General features: G+C 42.4%; 1 protein-coding gene across 6 annotated transcripts in view; it reads right to left on the bottom strand.

The window, feature by feature from the left end:
* Positions 1–247: 247 nt before the first annotated feature.
* Positions 248–26672, bottom strand: part of SFMBT2 (Scm like with four mbt domains 2) — a 218236-nt gene continuing 191811 nt past the window's right edge. For all 6 annotated transcript variants that reach the window (XM_058669504.1, XM_058669503.1, XM_058669502.1 and 3 more), the window contains 5 exons: positions 14969–15144; positions 13687–13853; positions 13079–13342; positions 12208–12336; positions 248–1267 (listed from right to left, as the gene is read on the bottom strand). In XM_058669504.1, the coding sequence (XP_058525487.1) occupies positions 1127–1267; positions 12208–12336; positions 13079–13342; positions 13687–13853; positions 14969–15144 (877 nt within the window). In that variant the 3' untranslated portion in view covers positions 248–1126. The remainder of the gene's footprint in view (positions 1268–12207; positions 12337–13078; positions 13343–13686; positions 13854–14968; positions 15145–26672) is intronic.

Raw genomic sequence — 26672 nt, 5'->3', positions numbered from 1 at the left:
AACCTCACAGGCAGGGTGAGATGCAGGGCAGTTGCTGTATACTCCTTAACTCTTCTTCCTTCTTTTTCTCACTTCAGCCCATCTGGACTTTTTCCTCACAGAATGAGAGACCACAGAGTCAGCCATTAGCCGAGATGGGGTGAGAGGTGGCAGATCCAACTCTCCATGCCAGGCACCTTCACCTCCTCTCCATGTCCACTGTATTATATGTGGTGGGACAAGGCGGAACTGAATGGAAGGATGCTGCTATGATGATCCACTTGTTCCCAAATCTCTTCCCATTCTTGTGCTCTGAAATGAAACTTTCCCTTCCATGTGTAATTGAACATGTCTCTCAAAGAGTCACTTGCTGCAGCAATTAATTTAGAAAGTTGAAACATCCAGGCTTGCAGGTAAGACTGTGAATAGCATTGTCTCTCCACAGGTACTAGGCTCCCAACACGCAAATCACGTGATGGCAATGAAAAGCAACCTTCCTTCACTGCCCAGCCTTCTGGAAAGGCACCTCTGACAGACGATGAAGATTTGGCATGTCTTTGGACCATGACAGCCTGAAACACCACCGGGTTGTGTTTAAGAAAGGAGCTGCCGCCACAAGATCAAGTTGCAGTGACAGCATGTAGCGCAAACCTACAGTCACACGCGTGCTGATAAGAAAGGTGTACCTATAAATGTGCCTGAGAATGATGATAGCAAAAACTACCAGCAAGGTATCCTTGGTCATAATAGAAAAGCTGTGACCTGCAGCCCCCTTGGTTTTCAAAGAATGTGGGGCTCAGTTTAGGAAACCTTGTAAAGAAAGCTGCCTGACTTGGGGTGGATAAAGGCAAAGATATAGCTATACAATGAAGCTCCCCATATCACTACTGAGTCCAACTCAGAATCCAAATTCACATGCTCCAGAAGCTTCTGCGGTGAGACTCCGGTGTGCTTTAAAAACATGAACATATTCTATAAGCTGGTGGATGAAGGAAGTCCTGGCTTTTGGTGATATTTATCTAAGCGGCATTTCACAGCTCCTGGGCGGCTAGGAGGGGTGGTGGTGGTGGTGGTGGGAGTTTCAGTCCTGAAAACCTTCACAAACACTGCCATACACAGGTCATGGGCCACCTCCCTAGACAGAGAGTCAGTTGGCATATTGCGCGTAGAAAGCTACTTTAACTCTCTCGATTTGATGGCACAGTTTGATAGCGGGTCCCAACTTCAGTTCCATGCACTCCTGCACCGTTGGGAGAGTCAGCAGCAGGAGCGCCTGGCCATCGATGTCCTGTAGGAAAACAAAGGCAGGTTAGAGAAGGGGCCATGTGCACCCTGGGAATGCATGTGTCCCATAAGGTTTCACTGTGGGTCAAATATGTACAGATGCTGCTCTGGTATGATCTAATTTAGAACAATGCTGGTAACACCAACTTGGCTTTATGACTGTCCAAACTCTCTGTTAACTGAATCTTTGTGCTGGGAATATTCTGGCTACTCTCAAATTCACACACCTACCCCCTTGAGTACAAACCTTGGAACATGTGACCTGCTGCAGGAATTGTTTTTCAAGGTTGTCAGTCCAAGCCAGGAAATAACACCACTCCCTCCCCCGGCCCAGCCCCACCAGGCAGCTCCCTCCTGTGCTCTCGTGCAATGGAATGAGGCACAAGAATAGGGTTGTTGCCTAAAAGAAGCAGCTCTCCCACTTCTCTGCCAAGGTCTGACATTTCACCAACAGGAGGGGTGAGAAGATGCTAAAGACAGATATGCCAACTACACAGCATGGTTTTCCCTGGAGGAAAACACACACACACAGACCCCTCCATCTACCTGCTTGCATCACCCAGAGGAGGTACTGCTGGTACTCAGCTCTGCTCCCCTACTCTGCTTTTTCAGCCCTTAATTATGAAAAGACTTTCTAAATGATTAAGTTGAATTGGCTTTAGGAAGAGGACTGTCAAAACTCCTCCCCAGACCTAAGATCAGTTCATTGGACATATCTGGCCCTGTACCAGTTTGTCATCTGACTGATACAGTTGAGCCAGAATGCTCTCTGGGAAGACCAAGACCATCTTTTAGAGGGAGTAACCAAGGCCCCCAGAAGACTGTAGGTTCACAGCAATGGCAAAAGTAAATGGGAGAACGACAGTGTAAGTGGAACCAGAATTTATGCCTCCCACAGGAAAGTTCCACCATTGCCACAAGGACTCAAAAGCGAAGCCACAGCACTAGTGTGTTTCAGACATTGCTTGTTCATACATTTCACATAGGAGTTTATTTCTTAATGAATGGTTTATTAAGCTATCTTGAATGTACCTAAAGCAAAACAGTAAGATGTATAGCACTGAGATGACAAATGTTACACAAGCAAAATTCATTATCAGATCAGATTCCAAAGCTACAATATTCCCTAGTCAGTATGGCAACAATAAAGATTAAGCATTAATCTAAGAATTATCCAGGCAAGTGCAGTGCAATTTGTTATTTTTACTTATTGATAAGCCCTAGCTATGATGTATGCAGCTATAAGCCATGCCAATAAGACACAAACGTGACCTTACTGAGCCATGAAGTCAACTGAGGTCTAGTCTTACATGCACACTGAAAATTGGAGATAAACTAGAGATATGGTCAATATTATTTTATGACATATATATTTAAAGATTTGTTTATTTTTATTGGAAAGGCAGGTTTACAGAGAGAAGGAGATACAGAAAGATCTTCGATCTGCTGGTTCACTCCCCAAATGGCCTTAATGGCTGGAGCCAGGATCCTCCTTCAGGTCTCCCAAGTGCGTGCAGGGTCACAAGGCTTTGGACCATCCTCAACTACATTACTAGGCCCCAAGCAGGGAGCTGGATGGGAAGTGGAGCAGCCAAGACACGAATTGGTGCCCATATGGGTTCCTGTTGCAAGCAAGGCGAGGACTTTAACCACTAGGCTACTGTGCTGGGTCCCCATGATTATTTGTATCACTTCCCAGCTTTTTACAGTGCTTTTGATAGTTTACTTTGTTTTCAGGTAATACTGATAAGGCTAACTGCATCAGGCATAGATTGGACATAACGAGTATTTGGGGCTCAAAATCATAAAGTGAAACAAGGGGAACCTCCTACTCTGGTGCCTGTTAGCCCAGTCCATTCTCAGGGCCGAATATCCACACGGTGTATGAAATGGAAAGAAAAGCTGTGAGCCTATAAGCATCAGATCTCCTAAGTATTATGGGACCTCACAGAAACACATTATAAGAGGGTTGGAGGGTAATGTTCTGAAGCTGTGGTGCAGGTGGCTTAACTATTATGCTGAATGACATCAACAGAATATGACAGAATACAACTGAAACTTATTTTAGGAGAGGAAAGCCTATTTTTGAGATGGAAATTAACACCTGGAAAGTGAGGTATTTTCAGATAGTACAATTAGTTAGAGACAGCATTGGAACTAGAATAATGATTTTCTGATACTGAACTTTGGAATGAAAGTTATACCTCAATTCTCAACAGTTATACTTGGTCAGAAAGGCTATCCATGAACATAGAGATTCAACTACAATCACATACACACGAAAATCTCTGAAGTATTATTCCTTTAACACTTTCTCCACAGTCTCAGGGAGGGTAGCAAATTGATGCATGTCACACATTGAAAGGGAAGACGCAGCTCCTTTATTTATTCCATAAACATTGATTTAGCATCTACTAAGCACCAGGCACTCTGGTGGGTCCTAGTGAAACATCACACTGAGAAAAAAGAATTCCCTTCCAGAGGAGACCTCAAGAATCTTTGGGGAGGCAGAACACTAATGAGACTATGATGATACTGGGAGGTACCATAAGGATACATAGTTAGGGGTTCAGACAAGACTAACAACTAATGCAATTTTACAGGGTCACTGACACAAACCCCAGAGATTGACAATGCCTAAGCTGAGGAACCAATGGGAACCATTCAGCTAAGATGATAGGACTAACATCAGTAGTTTATTCACAACACAGAATTCCAGCAACATGGAGAGATGCCAAAGTTGAAACTTGTCATGGGTTCTGATAATCACTAAGGAACTTAGAGCTCCTTCTGAGGTATGAAAGAAGAAATCACACTCAAGTGACTTGAGGTAAATCAGTGATATCAAATGTGAATGTCTGAAAGTTAATATTTGCCACAATGTATTAGAATGAATTACGAGTCCGGATGGGAAAGGCATGAGAGGCTAAATGGAGGGAGATTTATGAGGAGCTTGTAAAACAGCCATTTAAGACATATTGGCCAGAATTAGAGTCTTTCAGGTAGATTTATCAAAGAGCACTATAAAATGTATAAACTGACTCCTAACTGGGAGAAAAGAAACTGCTCCATATGTCACTAGCGCCAATGGTGGCAGTATCTGGTATACACAAGGAACACTGACAAATCTACAAAAGAATGACAACCTATAAAAGAGGAAGCAAAAGGCATAAGTAGGCATTTCACAAATGATATAAAAATGGGAATGAACAAGAACACAATACACATAAAATGCACAAGAATATCCACCTCTGGAAGGGACAAAGGACACGTTTGAGGAAACGAGCCCTCAGGGAGAAGCAGGGAAGGTACTTCTAGCTTGGGCAGTGGCATCCCCACCAGAGCACTTCATTAGCACTCTCCATAGTCACAGAGGCTATGGATGCCCTTTGGCATCTACCTTCACAAACCACTTCTTAATGAAAACACTGTAATGCATCCACATCTCAGAAGATTTTCTCACTGGTTTTCTTCCTCAAATGCTTTAAACTTCCTTGTCCTTTTGACTCACTGTGGCTAAGGAGGTAGGAAGATGAGGAATTCCTCTCTAACTCAAAATCTAGGCTTTGAAGGTTGTTTTCACTTATTCACAAAATATTCAGACAAGTAAATATTGGTATATGGGAAACACCATGTGAGCCAAGTCAGTGCGCTCAGGTCCCAAGAGTCCTCATTTTTTATGTGTATTTTAAATGGAATAAATGAGGAATGTAACCATTAATAGCAAGCTGTCTATATGCAGGGTCCTCAAAATTTCACATAAAATGCATATTATTTAAAAAAACCTATGCATGGATTTAAAATGCTTATTTATTTGCATGGCAGAGAGATGGATTTGCAAAGACAGACACCCCCACTAACTGGGGCCCTCAAGGCCCGCAACAGAGGGGCTTGGGCTGGGGAGAGACAGGTAGTGAGGTAAATCAACCTAGGTCTCCCAGGTGAGGGATGGAAACCCAACTACTCATCAGTGCTGCCTCCCAAACAAGATCTACAGTGGCAGGAAGCTGGAGTCAGCTATCTTAATGTGGAATACAGCTATCTTAACTACAAAGCTAAACACCTCCTCCTAAATTTTTTTTGTAAACAAATAAACTTATTCTGTATATTTGATAGAGCAAGCCAGTGGGGGGGGTGGGTACTCAAAGAGAGACAGAGATCTTCCATTTGCTCGTCCATACCCTCAAATGGCTACAAGATCCAGGTGTACATAAGGCTGCATCCAGAAGCTTGGAACATCATCCTGGTCTCCTATCTGGGTGACGGGGATGCAAGCACTTGGGCCATCTTCCATTGACTTTCCAAGCTGGACTGGAACAACAGCCAGGACCCAAACTATCCTGGGATGCTGAACTGCAAGACAGTGACTTAGCCCCAGTGCGCCACTCACCCACTTCCCAACTTGTCTTTCAGTTCCTTTTTCCCATCGACTTACTTTTTTTTTTTAATTCATTAATTACATTGTATTATGTGACACAGTTTCATAGGTACTTGGATTCTCCCCACCCCCACTGACTTACTTTTAAAGTGCCACTTCATACTCAAAAACAAAACCTCATTTATCTAGTGGTGAGAATTCATTCAAGATTTCCCAAAGAAGGTATGTTCTCATCCAGTCTTTCCTAAAGGATGCCAGGGCTTCTTCCCCCTGTAGGACAGAGCTGGTATTGCAGACCCTGATTGGAACACTGTAGTCACACAGCTTTGAAGCCAACATCACTTTCCTGGGATGCTACAGGACCTCAGTTGCACTCCTGCTCACTCAGTTTCCATCAGTTTGAAAGTTCAACTATTCTGAAACATTAACTACATGTCTGTTGAAATATGCCAGGTAACTGATCCTACAGTGAGTTATACAGGCTCAACCAGAGTAACCACTACTGTCAAGTTCTCACTGCACTGAAGGGGTAAACCATGACTGTGAGCCATCCAAGAATGTACCTACCAGTTTCTGGTACAGTGTCCTGCATACAACAGGCATGCAGGTATCTTCTGAATGCACAGAAGATACAGAACACAACTTGAAGTAAAGTCAGATCCTGAGATTGTATGCTAGACCTGCCTGGGTTATTTTATACAAAGGCACAATAGAGACTTGATCCCTTCTCCGGGGACTGAAACCTGCTGACATTTTCTAGGAAGATGCAGTACTCGAGCCTGTGTTGTCATCTCCATCGGCCATGCCTTCCGTGGCCCTGCTGCTGTAGTTACCCCCGAATCCCCATCCTCACAGGTACCTGCTCCAGGAGCCTCAGATTTAACCCACTTAATTCTCTACAATCTGCAGGCCCTTCACCCACTTTTGTTGGACTCAAGAGGACCTCCGCAAGGCATCCTCTTCAGTGACCTAGTTCATCACTGTGTCTTCTTGATTTCTATGCTTAAATTACAACTTCACCTTTGCTCTGTTACCACTGTTCATTCCAGTCCGCGTCTTTGCCAATTGCGTTGCCCACCATACCTTGTGGTGTGTGAGCATCTAAAATTGAGGGATCTCTCCTCTGCTTTGCGTTTAGCCTGCTTTGAACAAAGCCCCTTGCTGACAGAGCTTACTCCTAATTCTTAGAGAAATGAGAATTCTCACAATCAGCTAGAGACACATCAGAGCTTTCTCAGAATGACCAGTCCTTTCCAGACTGAAACAACACTGATTGTCAGAGGGACTCATTCTAACACAGGCAGAACAAGGGTCAAGAAATGTGTGCTCAAACAATGGTTGCTGAAGGGCAAGAAAGAAGAGGGCAAGGGTGGGAAACCTGGATGCAACATCTAAAGCAAAGATAATTCCACCAGAAGCACCAGGGTACGTTCCCATACCTCCTCCAACTGGTGATGGCAGAGTGGAAAACTTTATTACCATACATACATTTGAGGTCTCTCTTTCAGAAACCATGGCTGGGAACTGCAAAGCAGACTAGGCTCAGTAGCACCAGCCTATTTACCTGGTAGGGCTATGCCCGTCAAAAGCCAACTAACCGAGCAAGGTTAAAAACGTGTTCACTAAAGAATTTAGAATGGCATTGTTGAAAGGAAGGTTAACAACAAAAACAGCAGCAAAAGCAAGTACATACCATCTACCCAGACCCACTGCATTAGTTTTCATTTTCATTTTTCATTTACAAAAGGTATTCAGGTGATCAGACATTCCAGTTACAGAAAACTATGTCATGACCAGGGGCCCTGAAATGGGTGCCCAGACCATACCACAACAGGCTCCCCTGCCTGCCCCAGCCTAGAAGCCTCTCTTCCTGCCTTCAGACTTCTCCAAAAAGGCAACTCAATGGGAGACTGCCTTGCAGACAGACTTCTTCCTGCTCAGCCAGCAGGAAGGTAAGAGCCTTGACGTTTCAAAGGCGTCTCCGTTCTGAGGGTTCAGTGGGTATGTGGGTGGTAAGAGAGAGAGAGTTTACATTCCTTGGTGTCAGTGTCCATTGGGGACCATGTGAAATAGAAACACATGCAGTTCACACCTTTTACTCCTTCCCTTGAGGAGCTGTTTGGTCCCTATTCTCCTGGGTCCTATCATATCCCATGTGGAGGCCCTTGAACATTTGGAACTTAAGGAAGTGAGCTTTGTCTGCAAGGAGATGCCTATCAATAGGACAGTACAGACCAGAGGATGGGTGCCATGTGAAAATAACTTGACCCATTATAAGGACTTTTCACCTTGTTTTCTATCTGTAAATTCACTGGAGACCCTAAGGACAATGCAGTTAAAATGCAGCTTGTCCACCTCTGAGCCACCTAAAGGTTTGTGGCTGCCACCTTTGGGTTCTCAATTCATTTTCTGTACTCCTCAAGTGAGAAGTGAAATAGAAACCCTAGGTCTTACTATTTTGAGAACACCATGCTACCAATGACACAATCAGGTCTCCACCTGCCAAAAGCCACCGGGGTTACCATCTGTTAGGCTGACGCTGCTATGGAAGGACAGTGGGAAACCTGCAGGGACACTGGCATGGTGTCCTGGCAGCCCCGCCCAGCTCTACCTGCCCACTCATGCTGCAGACTTTGCAAGCTACACCCACCGTACCTAGGAGTGAGCAGGATAGTAGAAAGAGATGGGGAAGTGAGAGCAAGTTTGGGATAAACAGGCAGGACGGTGTCAATGTGGAGGATCAAGGGAGAAATTCCACCTTACTATCCCTCCCCAATGATGTCTCTGTTTTGTTCTGAAGTGACTATTACTTTTTTTCCCCAGGGATTACACAGATGACATACTAGGCATCACAACTGACTTAATTTTATAAATGTGCTCATATAGAATTCAGAATGGTCATGTCAAAGATAGGCTATATCTAGTTTCACTCTACATGGTTACTAATGTCAAAGACATAAAATGTGATAAATAAGCAATATGGAAGTTACACTTAGCAAATGGCAAAATTCATCTGATTTTGATAGCAAGTTCAGTTGAGAATTGAAGAGCTCTTTCATGGGAGTATATTGGTCCAAGTTTACAAGTGGAAGGAACAGTATGCATTTGACCTAAACTCATGAGCTACCCTGAAACTGTAAACTTAAAACCAATTATTAACTTGGACAGTCTGCTTACCACATATGGAACTGACTGACTCAAAAAAGGTGAATGAATAGGTGATTTTCCCATTAGTTTTGTGATGTATGAATTTTACTGCATAATGTACATGTTTGCTGCATAAAATTAGAGAATATAGATTTTAAGCAGTTGTCATGACATATGAGAAATAAAAAGTATATGTTAGTCATGAGAAGTTTATAATATTTTACAAATGCTCCTAGTGATCATAACCATCTCTGATTTTCCAACATCTAGAGGCACGTATGCACACAGCTAGCATGACTCTGTGCTCTGTGATCTCACTCTCACACTGCTGAATAAAGCCTAGAGGTTCCTTCCAGGTCTTCTCCAAGCTCAGAGAACGCCTGCAGTGGCCCCAGTAGAGGACTCTCAGCCCAGGACTGTGGCTTTTGGGCTCAATGATGAGAGAACAAATTAGTGCAAGTTAGTAATTAGAGGTCTTATGGCACAGAGAAGGATCCAAGTGCTTGTGCACGCCCAGACAGTCCCGCAGGCAAGGCTTTCTTTATTATGACAGGTGAAATTGCCCAATGTGAAATGCAGAATTAAATAGGTATAAGACTGTTAACAATTAAAGCCTACCTATTTTTCTCTCTAAAAGGAGAAATGAGTAGCAGGAAGGATCAAGCTTACCCTGAATTTAGGAGGCACCTAGAGGGAGGTCAGATTGATCTGACCAGTAGTAATGCACCAATAGCATGGCATATTTTAGAAATCAGAATATGTGAAGTCATGACAAGGTCTGCAATATTGTTACCAACTGGGCTTAGATATACAAGAAAGGAAGACTTAGTACAAGCAGCATTCCCGCCTTCTCCCCAAATCAGCTTTGCTTCCTTCCGTGCATAAAACACAAGCCTGATAACCCTGCTCAGTACATATGGTCTTGAGTTCCTGTACCTAACTTGGAGTGCAGAAGTGAGAAAATCTTTTCTCTGTTTTGTCTCAATTGAAAAAAAAATGTTTTTAAGCTAAAATTCAGTATTTTAGCCTAGAAACAAATTAAATTTTTTAAAAAGTCAGTCTGATATAAGGTTCCAAATCGCATATTCACATTTTGGACACAAGGTACCTAACAGGCACCACTGGATCCATTTTGCTAAACAAACACTTCAACCAAGAGATGCACATTAGCATATTAAGGTTTGCATTATTAGCATCAGTCATGGATGGGGATACAATGTTTTTGCAGCATATCAATAAACACTAGACTGGAAAAATGCTTTAAACAGAATTTCAACCCAACACCTCATTTATTTATTTATGAAATTTTACTCAATTATTCTCATTTCATTTGAAAGGCAGACAACACACACACACACACACTAATCTTCTGTCTGCTGGTTCACTCCCTAACCATTCTTAGCAACTAGGATGGAGCCAGATGAAAGCTAAGATCCATCTGGGAACTTAAGCTGGGTTTCCGATGTGGATGGCAAGAAACCAAATACTTAAGCCATTACTTACTGCCTCCATGGATGTGTACTGGCAGTAAACTAGAGCCAGAATTTGATACTAGGAATTCTGATACAGTATATGAGCATCCCAAGCAAGTACCTAAACTGTTGCATCAAATACCCACCACTTGTTTTTATTTTCAAGTAGGAGATGTGGCTCATCAATAAACTCAACCATTTCTGACAATTTTTTTTCCTGTTTGCGAATTATGATGAACCACCATATCATTGCCCACGTTCTTCAGCTCTCACTGAGCTGCTTCCTGTTTGCTTCGTAGTGTTGCCCAGAGAGGAAATGCAATGAACATTAGAAAGCTAGCAGTTGACCTTGGCCTCTGGCCTTCACTCATCCCTATCGGTGTCTAGAGGTTACTCGGAGGAGCCACTTCACCCCAGGACACAGGAGACCTCTGAATCGTTAAAGAATGACTGTGCTGGGAGGTAAGGTGAGGGCTGCATTACCTTTACTTTTCACAGTGACTACTATACTGACTTGGGAGACACTAGAACTAGGAAGTTCCCTTAGCACATGGGAAATCACAAACCTTGTTCCTTCCCCTGATTTATTACCACTTGAAATACATCCATTTTAGAGTACTGGTTTGTACAGTTTATACAAGACTGAATAATATACCTTCATTACTTCAAAAATATATTTTTAGCACAAAGTCTTCAAAGACAGATATTGTACATAATGGAGTTTTGCAACAAATTTCAGTAAGTTGAGCTTTTAGAACATAGCAAGAGCCCTGGGAATAAACATGGGACTTTTTTTTTACATGGTAAGTGAAGAAAGATGTAAAGTTGCATCTGTGTAGAGAGGAGAAATATGTTTTCATATTAATTTTAGAGGAAATATAAATAAAATCCCTCTCCTCCCTCTTATCCCATTATCATGTATCTTATATCTTAGCTCATTATAGTAACTTCAGCTGCTTTATTACATAAATTTCATTACATTGTGTATTGTACCAACCATGATGGCACTGATCCATTACAATGCCACAGGTTTAAAAGTATTTTTAGGAGAAAGACACAGTTATCCTATTTCCTCCGTTAAGTGTGGCAAAACAAACAAACAATAGATATCATCTATCAACAAATCAGGTAAATTCTGAATGTTGGCAAAAAGATAGATCAGTGGGGGACACTGGGACCTGCGTCAGTGTCGGGGCATTGAGTTCTATGGCCACTGTTCGTGTTGTTAATTTGTGTGCCTCATATGCCCAGGCTTGGAGCTGAAATAGCTGGCAGTCTGACCAGTCTTTGGGCACTGATAAAACTACTCCACCTCTACAAACCCTGCTCTCTCTAGACACAGGTCCAACCTACAGGTAAGCTAGTAAGAACCAAATCTTTTAGACACCAGTGGCTCCACTACAGCCAAACACCTCAGAGCAATCTGTGCCAGCCCTATTCAGGCCAGCCACCGTCCAGCAGACAGCCCTGGCTTCCAACCTAGTTAGGTGGCAACGAAGCGCCTGAATCCCTCCAACAATGAGGAATCCTAGAAGGCCAAATAGAAGATTGGGACTTCCACTTCCATTCCGGGGTTGGTGCAAATCACAGGTGTAGCCATATTCAATCCCCCATCCTCTCCTGGTCCCATCCCATCTTGAAAATATCACAAAAGCCTAACAGAGACACACCAATCCCTGCGACAGTGTCATGAAGGCTAGCAAGGAGCAGGAACAAGGCTCCTTCATCCTTAACCGGTTGGAGGCTCTCAGTGGGGGTTTCATACAGAGCTGGTCTGTCACATTGCCAAGCAAGCCAGAGAAGTCCCCCTCACTCAGGTGTCAACAGCACTTGCACATCAACTCCCTCTTGGGCAATCACAAGAAAGCCAAGTAGGAAAGGGAGATTCATAAAAAATCCAGAGAATCATCATGCAAAACAGCCTAAGTGCAGAGCAAGCCACCGTACCTGTTCCTGAAATATCTTGGCCAAGGGTGCACAGTCTGTCAGCTTGATGAACCTCACCACATCTGTGACTGTCCATTCTAATGGGTTGCTCTCCAGAACAAGTCTCTCTTCCTCCTCTTGTTTCGCTTCCTGCAGAGGAAAGGCAGGGAGATGACAGTCACTGCACAATTGCAGGGTCAGCTGGCTCATTTCTAACACCCTCTGGGCCCAGGCCATGTTCTTAGACCAGCAGCAGACTGAGTGCCTCCCTTTGGTCTCTTGCTGGGCACCAGAACAAACTGCAGAAACTTGCAGTTTCTAGGGAGTGTCTTGCACTTCTCCTTAGTAATGACTACACTGCAGGGACAGCTGTTTCTGAATCCCCACATAGCAAATCTTGGGCCTGCTTTTGGAGGAAGCACCTTTCAGAAGAACAGCTAAGGGGCATGACCAGTGCATGCCCGAGAGAGCCAGCTGTCCTCCCTCATCCTGTGATGATGGTGCCAGGCACCGCTCCAGAACATCACATGCACCTTGCAGGTTTAGGGAGGCCTGAACCATTCATTATTTCCTGGCATCACAGAGGGGTCCCGTCAAATCCAAGGGCAAGGGCAGCGATGAAACAGGCAGATATAGCATTTTGGAAACCTCTGAAGAAATCCCTGATGATGTTAAAGCCACCTGGAAAAGGAAATGTTATTCCTGCCTCGAGCTCCCGGGTTGACATGTCACAACCTGCTCTGCCAGCAGGTGAGGCACTCCCAAATGTCACCAGAGCATCTGCTGCTGTGCCTGACATTTTAAACAGGCCCTCCCCCCAATCCTGGCTCTAAACTATACTGCATGCTCTCCCTTAAGACAAGTGATACATCCTGTGTTCCCCATGCTTTACCTCTGCCCCTTCTGGCTTGGCAGGAAGCCCCTTCTCCCCTTCCTCCGCTGAGGAGGAGGCTGGGCCCTGGCGGCTCCTTCGTGCCCTTTCCACCGGGAGCCGGCGCACAGGCTCCGAGCTGCTCCGCAGCGTAATGGCCCTGCGGGGTCGGGTCGAGGGCACCTCTGCAGATGAGGTGTCTGTCTGGTCATCTCGGAGCTCGGAGCCGGTCTCCTCACTGGCAGTGTCATCGTCCATGGCATCTGCATCCTCTTCTTCACTCTCCTGGGAAGAAAGAAAATGCGCTTGAAGGCAACAGGCAGAAAGGGACTAATGGGGAGGCAATACCAGCCACTGGTTGGTCCCTGATTCTGGCATTTTCCTTCCAGGATGGCTCAGGGAAGCCCACTGCACCAGGAGTGATGAAGATCGCTGTGCAGCTCTTTCTCAGCAAACGCAGCTGAGAGTGCTAACTCTGCCATCATCAACTTGGGACACTGCCTCTTATTCTGCATTTCTAACCATCTTGTAGCAAACCCGATGCAGCACTAACTGAAAGGCAGTGACACCTGCTAGCCAGGCTGTGCATCAGAGATGCACACTGGAATGTGCTTCGGGGCACAGCATACCTCTCCTGAGCCTGCTGTATAGTCCATGGCGGAAGATCTCCGTTTCTTCTGCACAAAAATGGATTTTCGGCGCTTCCTTCGTCTGGCTGGTTTAGGGTGGCTGCTCTCAATAGTGCTTTCCCCAATTGGGGGCTTAATGATCTTCTTTCTCTTTCCATAATAGTAGGCTACAGAAAGAGGATGAAAAACTTTTAAGGGGCCAGTGTTGTGGAGTAGTAGGTAAAGCTGCTGCTTAGCCAAAATGACACCCTGTTTGAGTGTTGGTTTCTGCCTTGGCGGCTCCATTTCCAATCCTACTCCCTGCTAATGGCCTGGGAAAGGCAGAGGAAGTTGGCCCAAGTATTTGGGTCACTGCATCCCCTACAGAATACCCAGAAGAAGCTCCTGGTTCCCAGCTTTGTCTTGGCTGCTGTCCCATGGTACAGTGGCATAAGATCAGGTGAATCACGATGCTACTGTGAACCTAGCTTCTCAGCACCTCACCTCATCTCTCTACTTCAATTTTCTAATCTTGAAGGTGAGACTGTCAAAACTAACTAGCATAGGTCTCTCATGGTCTGACATTATTCAGTTCCTACACATCTTGCTTCCATTGGGGTCATAAGGATGGCACTGAAACCCCACAGAGCAGCTGCTCTACAATTTCAGTGAGTACACCTGCTCTGGAAAGTCCAATGTTCTCATCAACCTTCTAAAAGGCTGATTGCAGGAGAGCTGGTGAGAAGGCAGGGTTAAAAGTGAATGGTCAGAAAATGGTAACAGGTAAGAACTTCATCATGTTTCCCAGTGGACAGGGAAAGTACTCAGCAGCCAAGAAACAGACAATTCCTTCAGAACCCCCAGTTGCTCTGCTCAACAGAGGGACAAGGCACGTATCAAAGCAGAGGAGATATAGGCTATAACAAGATGCAGCCCCTGTGCAAAGGAGGACGCGAAAGGATCCATACAATCTCCCAGTGTAATCACCAAAAAAGTTAACTCCGGAAAGCAACCCATCATCACTACCAGTTTTGTTGTGTTTGTCTTTCACCCACACAGTTTTCAAATCAATGAAATCTACTACCACTCATGTCAGTACACAAATTTTCATGTTTCCCAAAGCCTACCAATGATAACTCCTGCAGTTTTTAATCATCCCTGTCCCTTCTGTGTGTGGCAAGCTGCAAACCTTACGGAAACATTGCATAGCATAAACTGTCCAGAAAACTATAAAACATCACCCATGGTTCAAATCCCACAATGGTCTAAAACATGTTTTTCTTTTTTCAGGATTTGTACTCACTGTATTTTGTTTTGGTATGGATGGAGCAATTCTCAGGGCAGTTTTCAGAAACCAGCACAGGACTAAATAAGTTTGGACAGCACTCTAGCTTGGCACAAACTCGTCGGCAAAAATTGGCTACTTGGTCAGATGTTCGTACAATCTTCACCACGGCCCTGTATGTTTTGCCTCTATACCTAGAAAACAAGCATAGAAAAGCAATGCGAAGTGTGTATTACTACTGAGAACTAGGGAGAATGGAGAATTGCAGAAGAAGCAGTTAATTTTCTAAGAGCAGATATTATTGTGTGTAGTTCTCATCCATTTGTTTTTAGATTTCCTTAGGATTCCGCAAAAACAATCTTAAAAAATGATCCCACTTTAATGCACAAAATGCATGATAACAGCACTAAGCTGAATCCGCTGAATGAAGACACTCATTTAGCACATTCTTGCTGTGCTCTATATAATTCATACCAAAGGCGAGTACTGTATGAAGCATCACTAATGGGTACGCTCCTCCAGATGATGTTTATGAAATATAATAGCCATTTTCCTGTGGCTATAATATTTCATTTCTGAAAAAATATGAGTGTATATGGAATCATAATTCTTCTTTGAAAGCCACACACATTCAGACAACAGAAATGTGATCTTTGTCAAGGCAGCAAATCATGTTGTTGAAATAGGGACAATTCCCATTATCCATAAATGACATATTGCAGAGTAGTGGTAGGTAAACAAGGTGACATTAAAAGGGAGAAAAACATTATGAATTATATAAGGGAAAAGCAAAAACAAAACCACAAAATACAAAATGACCATATAAGATGGGCAGACTGAAAAAAGATTCTGGCATCACAGTGACCCTGGAACCCCACAGGCCTCAGGACAACTCATCAACAATTCAAGAAAAGGCTTCTGGGGTAAGTGTTGTGGGATAGTGGGTTAGGGCACTGTTAGGGGTGCTCAGATCCATTCCAGAAAGTCAGCTTTGAGGCACTCTACCCTGTGCTACTCTGAGCTCTAAATGCATACCCTGGAAAGTAGCAGATGATGCCCTGAGTGTGTGGCTCTCTGCTTGACACAGTGGTGTTTCTGGTTCCTAACTTGGGGTTCAGTTCAGGGTATTGCGGCCATCTGGGGAGTGAAAGAGCAGATGAAAGATCTCTCTCCTTCTCTGTGTCTTTCTGTATCTCTGTCTCTGTCTCTGCTTCTCTGTGTCACTCTGCCTTTCAAGTATACAAACAAAAATGTTTTAAGAAAAAGATTTATGCATATCTCAGTTACTAAAGAAGCAATGTAAAATAGCGACACCATCAATCACACTCTGTCCATCTCAGTAACCTTTCCTACTGTCTAGGTCGGGACAATGACAAGCTGCTCAGTGCTTTAAAACTTGCTTCCAGAAGCACAAGTAATTACAGCAAAAATAGACAAATGGAATTGCATCAAACTAAGACTGCACTGCAAAAGAAACACTTAGTAAACTGAAGAGGCCATTGACAAAATAGGAGAAAATATTTGCAAATCGTGCAACTAATAGAGGATTAATATCCAGGATCTATGAAGAGCATAAGAAACTCAACAACAACAAAACAATCCAGTAAAGAAATGGCCAAAGAACACAAACAGGCATTTTTCAAAGGAAACTCTACAAATGGCCAGTAGCCATAAATGCTCAGGACCTCTAGCTCTCAGGGAAATGCAAGTTAAAAACCACAATGAGATTTTTATCTCATCCCAGTTAGAACAGCAATCATCCAACATCCACAAACCAATAAAGGTCTGTAAGGATGTGGTGGAAAAACACAGCCTCTTCCACTGTGGGTAAGAATGTAAATGCTTCGTGGGCAACAGGAGGAACAAGAACCATCACAGCCTTCCCTGGCTCTGCTTGCCTGCACTCTCTTCTCTCACGGTTCTTCTTCCAACAGTTCCCTGAGACCATCTTCCAGTGCTCGTCACTTCTCTTAGCGGGAGACCACTCCGAGAAACAAAGGGCATGGAAATTTTCCCTAAATCACATTCATTATGCCAGAAAACTAACAAGTAGAAATTCTACATTTTATACTTACTCATATCAATATTTCATGGTAAAAAAATACAGTGAATATTGCTTACAGAAATGGATGCTTCATTGTCTTTGATACTTGAATATTAATAATTGTGAACTTGTAGCAACAGAAGAGTGTGTGTTATTGCTTTCATGAAAAGCTATTCTGTAAAAAATGAAAATTCAATATCCCTTTGTCCACTGATGTGACAAAGAACTTAAAGTGAGAATGCTTCTGGAATTTGGCTATTGTCATTTGTTGCTAGTCTGTCACTTTTAAAAGAAAAAAAAATGTCCTATTCAAGAAAAAGCATACACAATGAAGTTATCAACAATGCAACTTGGAACCAGATAGGCACATAGTAGATGGAATGAGTCTTGTTTCAAGCAGGTCCTGGTACCTTTAATCAAATAGTTGCAATAATTCAATCTAAATAACGCCTGGCTGAAAACCCAAGCACTTTGAAATTAGTTCCAATCACCTTAATCACTTTCTAGAATATGATCAATGGTTATCACAGGTGCAAAGCAATGATAAATCCTCTAATCTTATGATAACTTGAGAGACAACTCACATGTGAACACATCAAAACAGCTGTACAGGGATAGGCATTCGGCCTCGTGGTTACCACACCACTTAGGACATCCACAGCCTGTGTTTGATATCTGGTTCTGGCTCTTGACTCCCTGCCACCCATGAGACAGACTCAAACCGAGACTAGCCTGTCGCTTGGCTAGTACCAGATGTTGCTGGTGAGGAATGAACCAATGGATTGGGGCACTTTCTTTCCTTCTTCCCACATCTCAAATAAAACGAAGCCCAGCTTTATCTTGGAAGCTCTCCTGTCAATGTATTACCTGATTTTCAAATTGAAACTTTAAATAATTTACTTGGCAGAAATACACTAGGTAGCGGTAGCCATGGCAGGTAATTCTTGCGATAGGTTTTGATAATCCAACCCAGATCAAAAGGAATGAACTTGCAGGGTAAGCTGACACGGTGGAGCAGAAAGCTAAAGAACCGGAAATAAGTCTATAGTGTCTTTCCTCAACCATTTATTCAAGTCTCCAACAATCCACTATAAAATACAACGGGAACATCAGACAATTAATGTGTGTAAATATGAATACAAAATAGGGAGCCCATTATTTTTGCCATTTATAAATACAACATCAAATTTAAAACCTCAATCTGATTTACAAAGAATAACAGGGTGCTAGAAATCAACAGAAAACAATTGCTACAGAATCTATCCTTTTAACAATATCTATGGAATGGAAAAAATCCAATTCCCCCAATGAGTCATTTTGAAAGCAAAAACATTAGATTCTAACCGAACAACTCTATTTTGTATTTACTCACCAATCTTTCCTATTTCAGCCCCTTGGACTTTTTTTTTTTTCCTCCGTGTCTCTGATGTAGCAAGCTTGACTTTCTGTGTCATAAGAACTACAAAGCAATCCTTTGTAGATAAAATCATGCTTTAAATCCTATAGTCTTGCACAACTGTGGGTTTTTCTAAGACCCCTACTGATCCTACATGTAGCAACTTCCCTCTGCTTGTCCCGGGAGGAGGACCTTAGGATTCGCTTCTGGATGGTTCCTGCTCATTTGCTTTGCAGTTTCCTGACACAAACAGTCCAACATAGTGAAAACAGCACATCCCTCACATGATGAGCGATGTAAAATAAAAATACTTTCTTCATACAGCTTCCCTGGCAGCTTCATTCTTTACAAATTTGGTGATCCTAGGCGATTTTGAGCTCAATATCAAGATTTTTAAGCTCCTTTAAAAAAATGAAACAGCAAGACATGAAAATGCAGGAAAAACATAAAAACCCGAGTGGACACTAAACTGTGGATCCAGAGTACCAAGAAAAGATATTTATGTGTGTTAACCTCCAAATTACCAATTACCTCACATAGCTGAGGGAGATTGGGAAACAGAGAGAGTTTCCTTGTGTGAAAAGGAGGGAACAAAGATGATCTTCTTTATTTAATTAAAATTCGTAGGTTAGGCTGGTTCTCCACAAGTTAGTGCTTCAGTGAAACCTTTTGCAGTTAGGAAATGTCCATCCAAAATGTGTGAAAGCATGAATTACAGCTTTTACATTATCTAAAATAATGAACTATGCTCCCTTTCCCTGCCATTTCTGCAAAATTCCATGTAGAAGCCACAGCAGTGCTGGGGAGGAATTGAGTGAGCGAGGCTGTATGAGACCCACGTGGACTGCTCAGAACCCTTTAGGGAAAAGGTTCATTGCTTCTGCTGCTAGCTTGGAGGCAGGCAGAAAGCCTGCAGCTGTATCTGCTCAACCTTGAAAAACTGCTTTTGCTGCACCTTTCCAGGATGGCCCCACCAAGTAAGTGACCATAACAGAAGTGAAAGAGTCTGGCTATGTGGGCCCAACTTGAGTCAATCATGAAGGGTCTTGGCAACTCCAGAGCTGTCCAACAGAACACTTCCTGTGCCAAGTCTTGCTGTCTTTGGCTGCCTTCCAAAGTTGCCAGGGACAAGGGCACTCTTTAGTGAAATCCATCTGAGAGGAACTCCACCTTAGATAGGCCAAGCAAACAGGGCAGTGAGAAGGAATATAATGATCACCCATCTTCAGAGTAGGGAGCAAAGGAGTGAAGATACTCGGTACTCACCAAGGGTTAGGGTTAGGCTTAAGGCTAGATTTATGGCTGGCTAGTGTTAGAGTAGGGTAAGGGTCAGGGCTACAGTTAGGATTAGGGCCAGGGCAGAGGTTAGGGATAGGGTTATGATAAGGACATGGAGAGCTTGAGCCAGGTTTTCACTGTCAAAAGAAGCTGCAGATATGGGGGAATGAGCAGGCTGGGGAAAAGCCAGGCAGGTTCCACTGGGGTTGGAGACTGGACTTGACTTGAGGATTTGGGGAAGGGTTACAAGTAATGTCTCTCCACAGGATATGTCCTTGGCAGACAGCTGGATTTTGAGCTCATTACTAGGTCTAAACAGCACAAGCATCATGATCGAAGCTGGATACATCTTTCCTTTAAAGACTCTTGATTCCAGGACCTGAGAGGCAAGAAAGTCTCTAATGGCCAGACGCCAGTTAATGTCGGAGGCCAGGGCTTCGCCGGGCACACACATCATCTCTATGAGTCACTGCACTTCTGTTGCTGAGGAAAGAGTGTGCTCTGTGTGAACTGTCATGGGAAGGGACAGCACATGAGGATGCCTGTGCACACAGGTGCTTCCAGACTTCATCCGGGTTGGTTTTTCTTAGGATCTCACCCCATTGCTGTAGCCAATGTCAGCCACAGGTACAACGACAGACTCTAAACATCAGAACCATCCCTGCATTTTTATATGCAACTACACAGGTACATATGTACAGGGAGACACACACAGACACGCTCATTCCATCCACTGAAAGAATCTGACAGCAGGTCTTAATTCTTAAATGTCATTCTCTATCAGACATAAAATTGTCACAAAACCAGAGGGAAAAGTCAAAGCACCTTGAGGAAATGGCTTTCTTCCAGGACTAGTGCTGGGACAGCAGAAAATGGGCTAGAAATTCCTGTTAGGACAACAAGTAAAAACCCATGAAAGAATGATGAAGAAATGTCAATGGGACACAGTAGTCAGCTTAAGCAACTTCCACTGACCAAATCCAGGACAATCTAAGCAGCAAAATAAGAATGGAGGGAATGGATGACAGCTCATGGAATAACACGGGAATCTATTGATTTGTACCAATATAAATAAGGGAATGAATGAGTTGATAGGTTGGTGACATATGGACCTTTACAAGCAGGAATTCTCTCTCCACACTTGCTCTTAGCCAAAAGGCTGAGAATGATCTGGCAGTCCTCAGAGAGCAACGATGTCATCATCTTGTCTTTACGAGTTGGACACACAAGGACAAGCAGAAGGGGTGCACTTTCAGAAGGTGAACGAAGTTGCAGGCTCACCATGGGAGAAGCGGGTGCTCTTCTAGTCTGTCATTGTGGGAACACCTCCAGAATCCATAGTTGGAATTCAGACTATTTTAAGCTGAAGGCAGTTGAAATTCAACAGATGCAAAAAGGAAGCATTCATGGTGCCTCTGTTATTTCATTGGAAGTAGAAACTTCTGAGAAAACAGACCTGGCATAAATTCCCTCTGGGGCAACTCCAACTCCCAGAAGAAAGATGAAGAGTAATACCTACCATAAATCCCCTCACAAGGAAAGTCTCATGCCAAGCAGAAGCCGGAAACATCACTCACTTCTGCAGAAACAAGCATTATCGCAGACTTTCTTATCTTCCATTTGTTCTCCTAGAAACCATTTTATCTTTCCCAAAGAAATCTAGTTTCTCCTCATAGAAGACTTTTTCCTTCCTCCCCTTTCTTTACTCATTAGGTCTATACACCCCACATTCTTACCACCCCTTTGAATTGTCCATTGCTGAGTAATCCCATGGCATACACAATGGATACATAAGCACACTTAGCTTTTCATCTTTTTAATTTGTCTTCTCTCCCTTTAATTTGCAAGATCCTCATTATAGAATGTTGAAGTGTTGAGAAAAAATTTTTTCTCCTTAAGAACAGTAAAGAAATAGGTATGAAATTCCAATGTACTCAGCAAGTAGAGATTTATTCATACAGATGAATACAGATGTGAGGGGTGAACAGAAACAGCAAGATGGAGCAATAGGAGTGCTGGGGGGAAATGGTCACTTCACTAGTTACAAGTGAAAAAAAAAAATCAAAATAGATCTTGAGTCAAAAAAATACACAGGGTGAAAAACCCAACACTGGTGTAATGATCCATTCATAGCTGAAGAGACAGTTAAAGCAAAATTGCTTCCACTGGGCCAAAGTTGCATCATTCATCTTCAAAATGAGCAATATCAGGACCTGTGAACGAAATCTTGTCCGATTGTGATAGGAGTGTGGAAGACAAAGTTCCAGGCACCAGGCCAAATTCACATCCACAAATACTGAAGGCCAACTTACAAACAGGGACACATCATTCTGATGGCCATGTGGGAATAGGGAAGCTTTATACTACCTGAAAGCCACTCTTCTCATCAGCAGTGTAATGTATGACCTTGCTTTTATGTAAACAAAGTTTTCAGGTTGGTGTTGTGACACAGCACATTAAGCCACTCCTGAGATGGAAGCATCCCCAGTGAGTGCCAATAGAGTCGTGGTGGCTCCACTTTCCACCCAGTTCCCAGTTAAAGTGCCTGGGAAGACAATGGACGATGTGAGGATACCACTCACACAGAAAACCTGGATGGGATTCTATGTTCTTGGCTTTGGTCTGATCTAGCCCTAGCCCTTGTAGTCTTTTGTGAGGAGATTCAATTGACAGATCTCTTCTTCCTGCTCTCCATAATTCTGTCTTTCTAAGAAATAAATATTCTTTTTAAAAAATCAGCAAAATAAGCTTTTACTGCTAGGGCTGTTTAATGGATCATTAATTTTTGAGTGACTGTTTAAAATTTTATTTAGCATACATTCATTTGAAAGGCAGAGAAAGAGAAAGATCGATCACTCATCTGTTGGTTCAAATCCCAAATGCATACATAACAGTTGTGGCTGGGTGAGGAACCCAGAAATCAACCAAGATCTCACACATGGGTGGCCCGGGCCCAACCATTTGAGCCAGAACCTGCTGCTTCCTACAGAATGCACCAGCAGGAAAATGGAATTGTGAGCAGAGATGGGATTGAACACAGGCACTTTGATATGGATTGTGGTGTCCCAAGTAATGCCTTAATCACTAGCCAATATTCTGCTCCAGATCACTAGACTGCAACATTGCTCAGAATTTTTTCCTCTCTTCTTCTGCCTCCTGCATTTTAAACAACAGGAACTCTGTTAACAAATGATTTGTTTGTGCTTCTTTTAGGAAAGAACACCTCCTTTCCTCACAACACCCAGAAGTTTGTGTTTGGATCAAAAAATACATGCCATCAACTGATGAATTTGATTAACTTCATACACACATGTGCTGGCTTAATGCAGAGTTCAATGCATACATTTTCCGGAGAATCAACTGCACACATTTGTTCATTAACAAATGAACAGACAAAACCCTTTTTAGTGAAAAGTCTCTGAGTTTGGGAATCCTTTCTCACATAAATCATTTGATAGCTACTCTATACTGTTCATGAAACATGGGCTTGAGTAAAAAGATAATATAAAACATGTAAAAGCATTTACAAATTAGCCCCTGTTTATGAAAAGAAAAAAAGAAAGAACCAAAAGATTTCCAAAGAGCTGTGCACAATTCATTTAAAAGTAAACTTGATTTTATCTCCTTGCTTCTGAATAAATTGCAATGAAGTCTAATTTACATAAAATTATACCAGGACATTTCCACCTTAAATATTCTTTAATAAAAGACTGGAAATCCATTAAGTCTCTACCTTGCTTTTACAAACATTATAAAAAGAAACCATTCAAAGAAGATTTAACATAATATTTTTTTTCTCCAGAAAATTCTACAACCTGTGGAAAAGCATTTAAATGTCCCTGGATACCCAAAACTAGAGGTTCTTTGCTTTTCTCTTAACAATCTCTGGAAGATAATGACCTAAATTATTCTTCCTGAATTCTGAAATAAAGTTGGCTAATTCAATATACATATTTACATTCCTCATAAAGAAAGATATTTTTCCTTTCAAAACAGCTGAAATACTCTACACTCCAGAATCCATTTTTTCTTTGGCACTATAGCTAGTACATTTTTGTTTTTCAATGTATACTCAGGACTGATAACATGATAGATGTTAAATAATCCTATGTTCTAATATCGCCTATGCATGGTGGCGAAGATACCAACGAGATGCCCGAGTCCCATATAGAAGTGCTTTGTTAAGTTTTAGCTCTTCTGATTTTGATACAGCTCCCTACTAATGCACACCTGGGAGGCAGTAGGTGATGGATCAAGCGTTTGGGTCCCTGGCACACACATTGGCCTCAATCTAGCCCAGCCCTGGCTGTCGTGAGTGGGAAGTGAACCAGCAGTTGGAGGATCAATCTCCACTTGTCTGCCTGTCACTGTATCCAACTCTCTGTCTTCCCAATAAAGTGAAAAAATAACATACTTTTCAAATTTCTGCAGTTTTAAAAATAGTATAAAATATCTGACTGCTGCAAAAATAGCAAAAAATTACTACTGGACAACTGTAGATGACAGAGTTAGCTTTCATTATATTTACAAGTCAAGCCTTTTTCACAGGTTCTTCATCCTGTCAAGAAAATGGGTCTTTACTCTTTGGATCTGGGAAAAACTCAAACAGAAATTCCAGGGGTTAAGTGACAGCGGTGTTAAAACAGTGTTAAAACAGACAGCTCCATCCCCTCTTCTGAGAACATTCACTGTAGTTGAATCCAACTCTCATAACCAATCAAAACAACTGAATACCTTCCATGTAGGTCTCCTCTCTGCTAAGCTAATATATTCATGTCAGAAAACACTGTTGCATTTCAGCTCAAAGGCAGCTCTTTCTCTTCCCATTTGCATCAAAGAGCAAAGTTGTCAAAATCTTAACCATTGTCATTGTGCATTAGAAGGACAGGTGACTCAACACAGGGTGCTCTAACAGAAAGTCTCTGCTGACTGTAGAGCTGTCATCATTAGCACCTGCTCTGAGACGCTGCTATGATCTGGCACGGCTGAAACCCAAATCACAGACATCCTCTCATTAAAAGTTGCTGTGTAAGGCTTTGCCATGGAATTGACTGCCATCTTTGACATAATATTTGACATCAAAGGTAACGCATTGCCTTTACAATTCCGCAAGGTTAGATTTCACTGTGTCTGTTTTGACTGTATCAGGCAGGATTAAATAGAAGTGCGGATAGACTTCATAACAAGAAAATGAGTGCAAACACTTGCCGAATGAACTCTTCTTGTTGAGTTGGTTTCGGGAGCAAGTTTCTGGCTGATTTAGGAATAGGTGAGATTTTAACGGAAGTACATTTTGTACTTTCATTATTTCCACATTCACAAGGCATAATTGGATTGTATAAGTTGGTAAAGAAATAGCTTTAAACAAGAACAATTCCCTCTACACGCATACATTTTTTGTTTTCACTGCTAATAGGGATATTACAAGAAAATGTTCTACTCTTTTTTTTTTCTGATCTCTACTGACTGTAGCAAAACATGGAATATTAGATCAGAAAACTTCTGAGTTACAGATGAAGTTCACTTCAAGATTTCCTGGGAAAGAAGGAAAAGATGAAACCCAGAGTTGCTTTCCAATCACACATCACTGTATACTAATAGACCTTCTCTTTTCTTACGTATATTTGTTTACTTTTGTGATTTGGCAGGACATCATTAGAACGTAAGCAACTTTTACAGAATTCCAAAACACACGGAAGGGGTGGGTGCTTGATGCAGCAGAGTACCCGCTGCTTGGAACACCCCATCCCATTCCAGGTCAGAGTGCACGGACTGGGCCCAGCCTTCACTTCTGATAAAGTTTCTGGCTAATGCACTTGGAAGACTGTTGACAATAGCTTAGGTATTTGGGTTCCTATCATCCATGTGAAAAACTTGGATGGAGTTCCTGGCTCCTAGTTTCAGCCTAGCCCAGCTTCAGCTATTGTGCATATTTGGTGAGTGAACCAGTAGACAAAAGATCTCTCTCTCTTCTTTTGCCCCTCCTTCCTCTGTTTCTCTGCCTTCCAAATAGAGAGGGAGACAAACACACACACACACACACACACACACACACACACACACACAGATACACACATCTTTCATCTATTGGCTAGTTCCCCAAATGTCTGTAACAGTTGGGGTTGGACCTGGTCAAAACCCAGAGCCAGGAGCTTCAGATGGGCTTCCTACGTGGACCGCAGGGGATCAAGCACTTGGGCCATCTTCTGTTGCTTTCTGAGAAGCACTAGCAGGGTGAGGTGGATCAGAAGTGATGCAGCGAGGATTTGAAGTAGGATGCTGGCACTGCAGGTGACAGCTGAGTTTGCTGTACCACAGCACTGGCTCCAGTGAACAAATCACTTCAAAAAATACAGTGAAGCTTGAGAAGAAGCATGAAATATTCACTTAGTCTCAAATGAGTTAACTGTAAAGGAAAATACTACTGGTCATACACAATTAATTTAATATTCCTCAATTTTTACAACTAGTGGGACAGGTACCTGCTTTAAAGAGGAGTTTAGATATAATGTAGTCAGTAAGAAACAGTTCACTCTTTTAAAAACAGCATTATTTCTAAGGTGTTACATCTCAATGATATTTTAAGGCACTGTCATAAAAGAATTCAACCAATATGATCTCTATTTGAAAACCACAAATGATATCAAAAGCCTTCCCAGAACACCAACTGTTAAACAGAAAATTAGCTTGAGAAATATCTTTTTTCTATGTACTTTCTAAACAACCAGGTTCAAGCACATTAATACAATTCCTGCTTGCAATTACAGAGGTCCAGAAATTTCATGCAAGGCAAAATGTCAACTTTTCCAAGTAAAAGAGAAAAGTTCCCAAGTACACATCAATTCGGAGTTCTGGCCACTTAGTTTACCTCAGATTACACAGGTTTTAAAACTAGGAAATCTTTGTATTTGGCACAAACTCTTCATAACATCAAAAATTAACAGTGCAGCGTGGATAAAGATATCATTTCCTTATAATTTTTTACCCTCTATTTATGTATTCTT

Source organism: Ochotona princeps, chromosome 10 (assembly GCF_030435755.1).
Source record: "Ochotona princeps isolate mOchPri1 chromosome 10, mOchPri1.hap1, whole genome shotgun sequence".
NCBI classification, from domain to species: domain Eukaryota; kingdom Metazoa; phylum Chordata; class Mammalia; order Lagomorpha; family Ochotonidae; genus Ochotona; species Ochotona princeps.
Note: the sequence above shows the minus strand (reverse complement) of the source record. Positions and strands in the feature narration are given on the sequence as shown.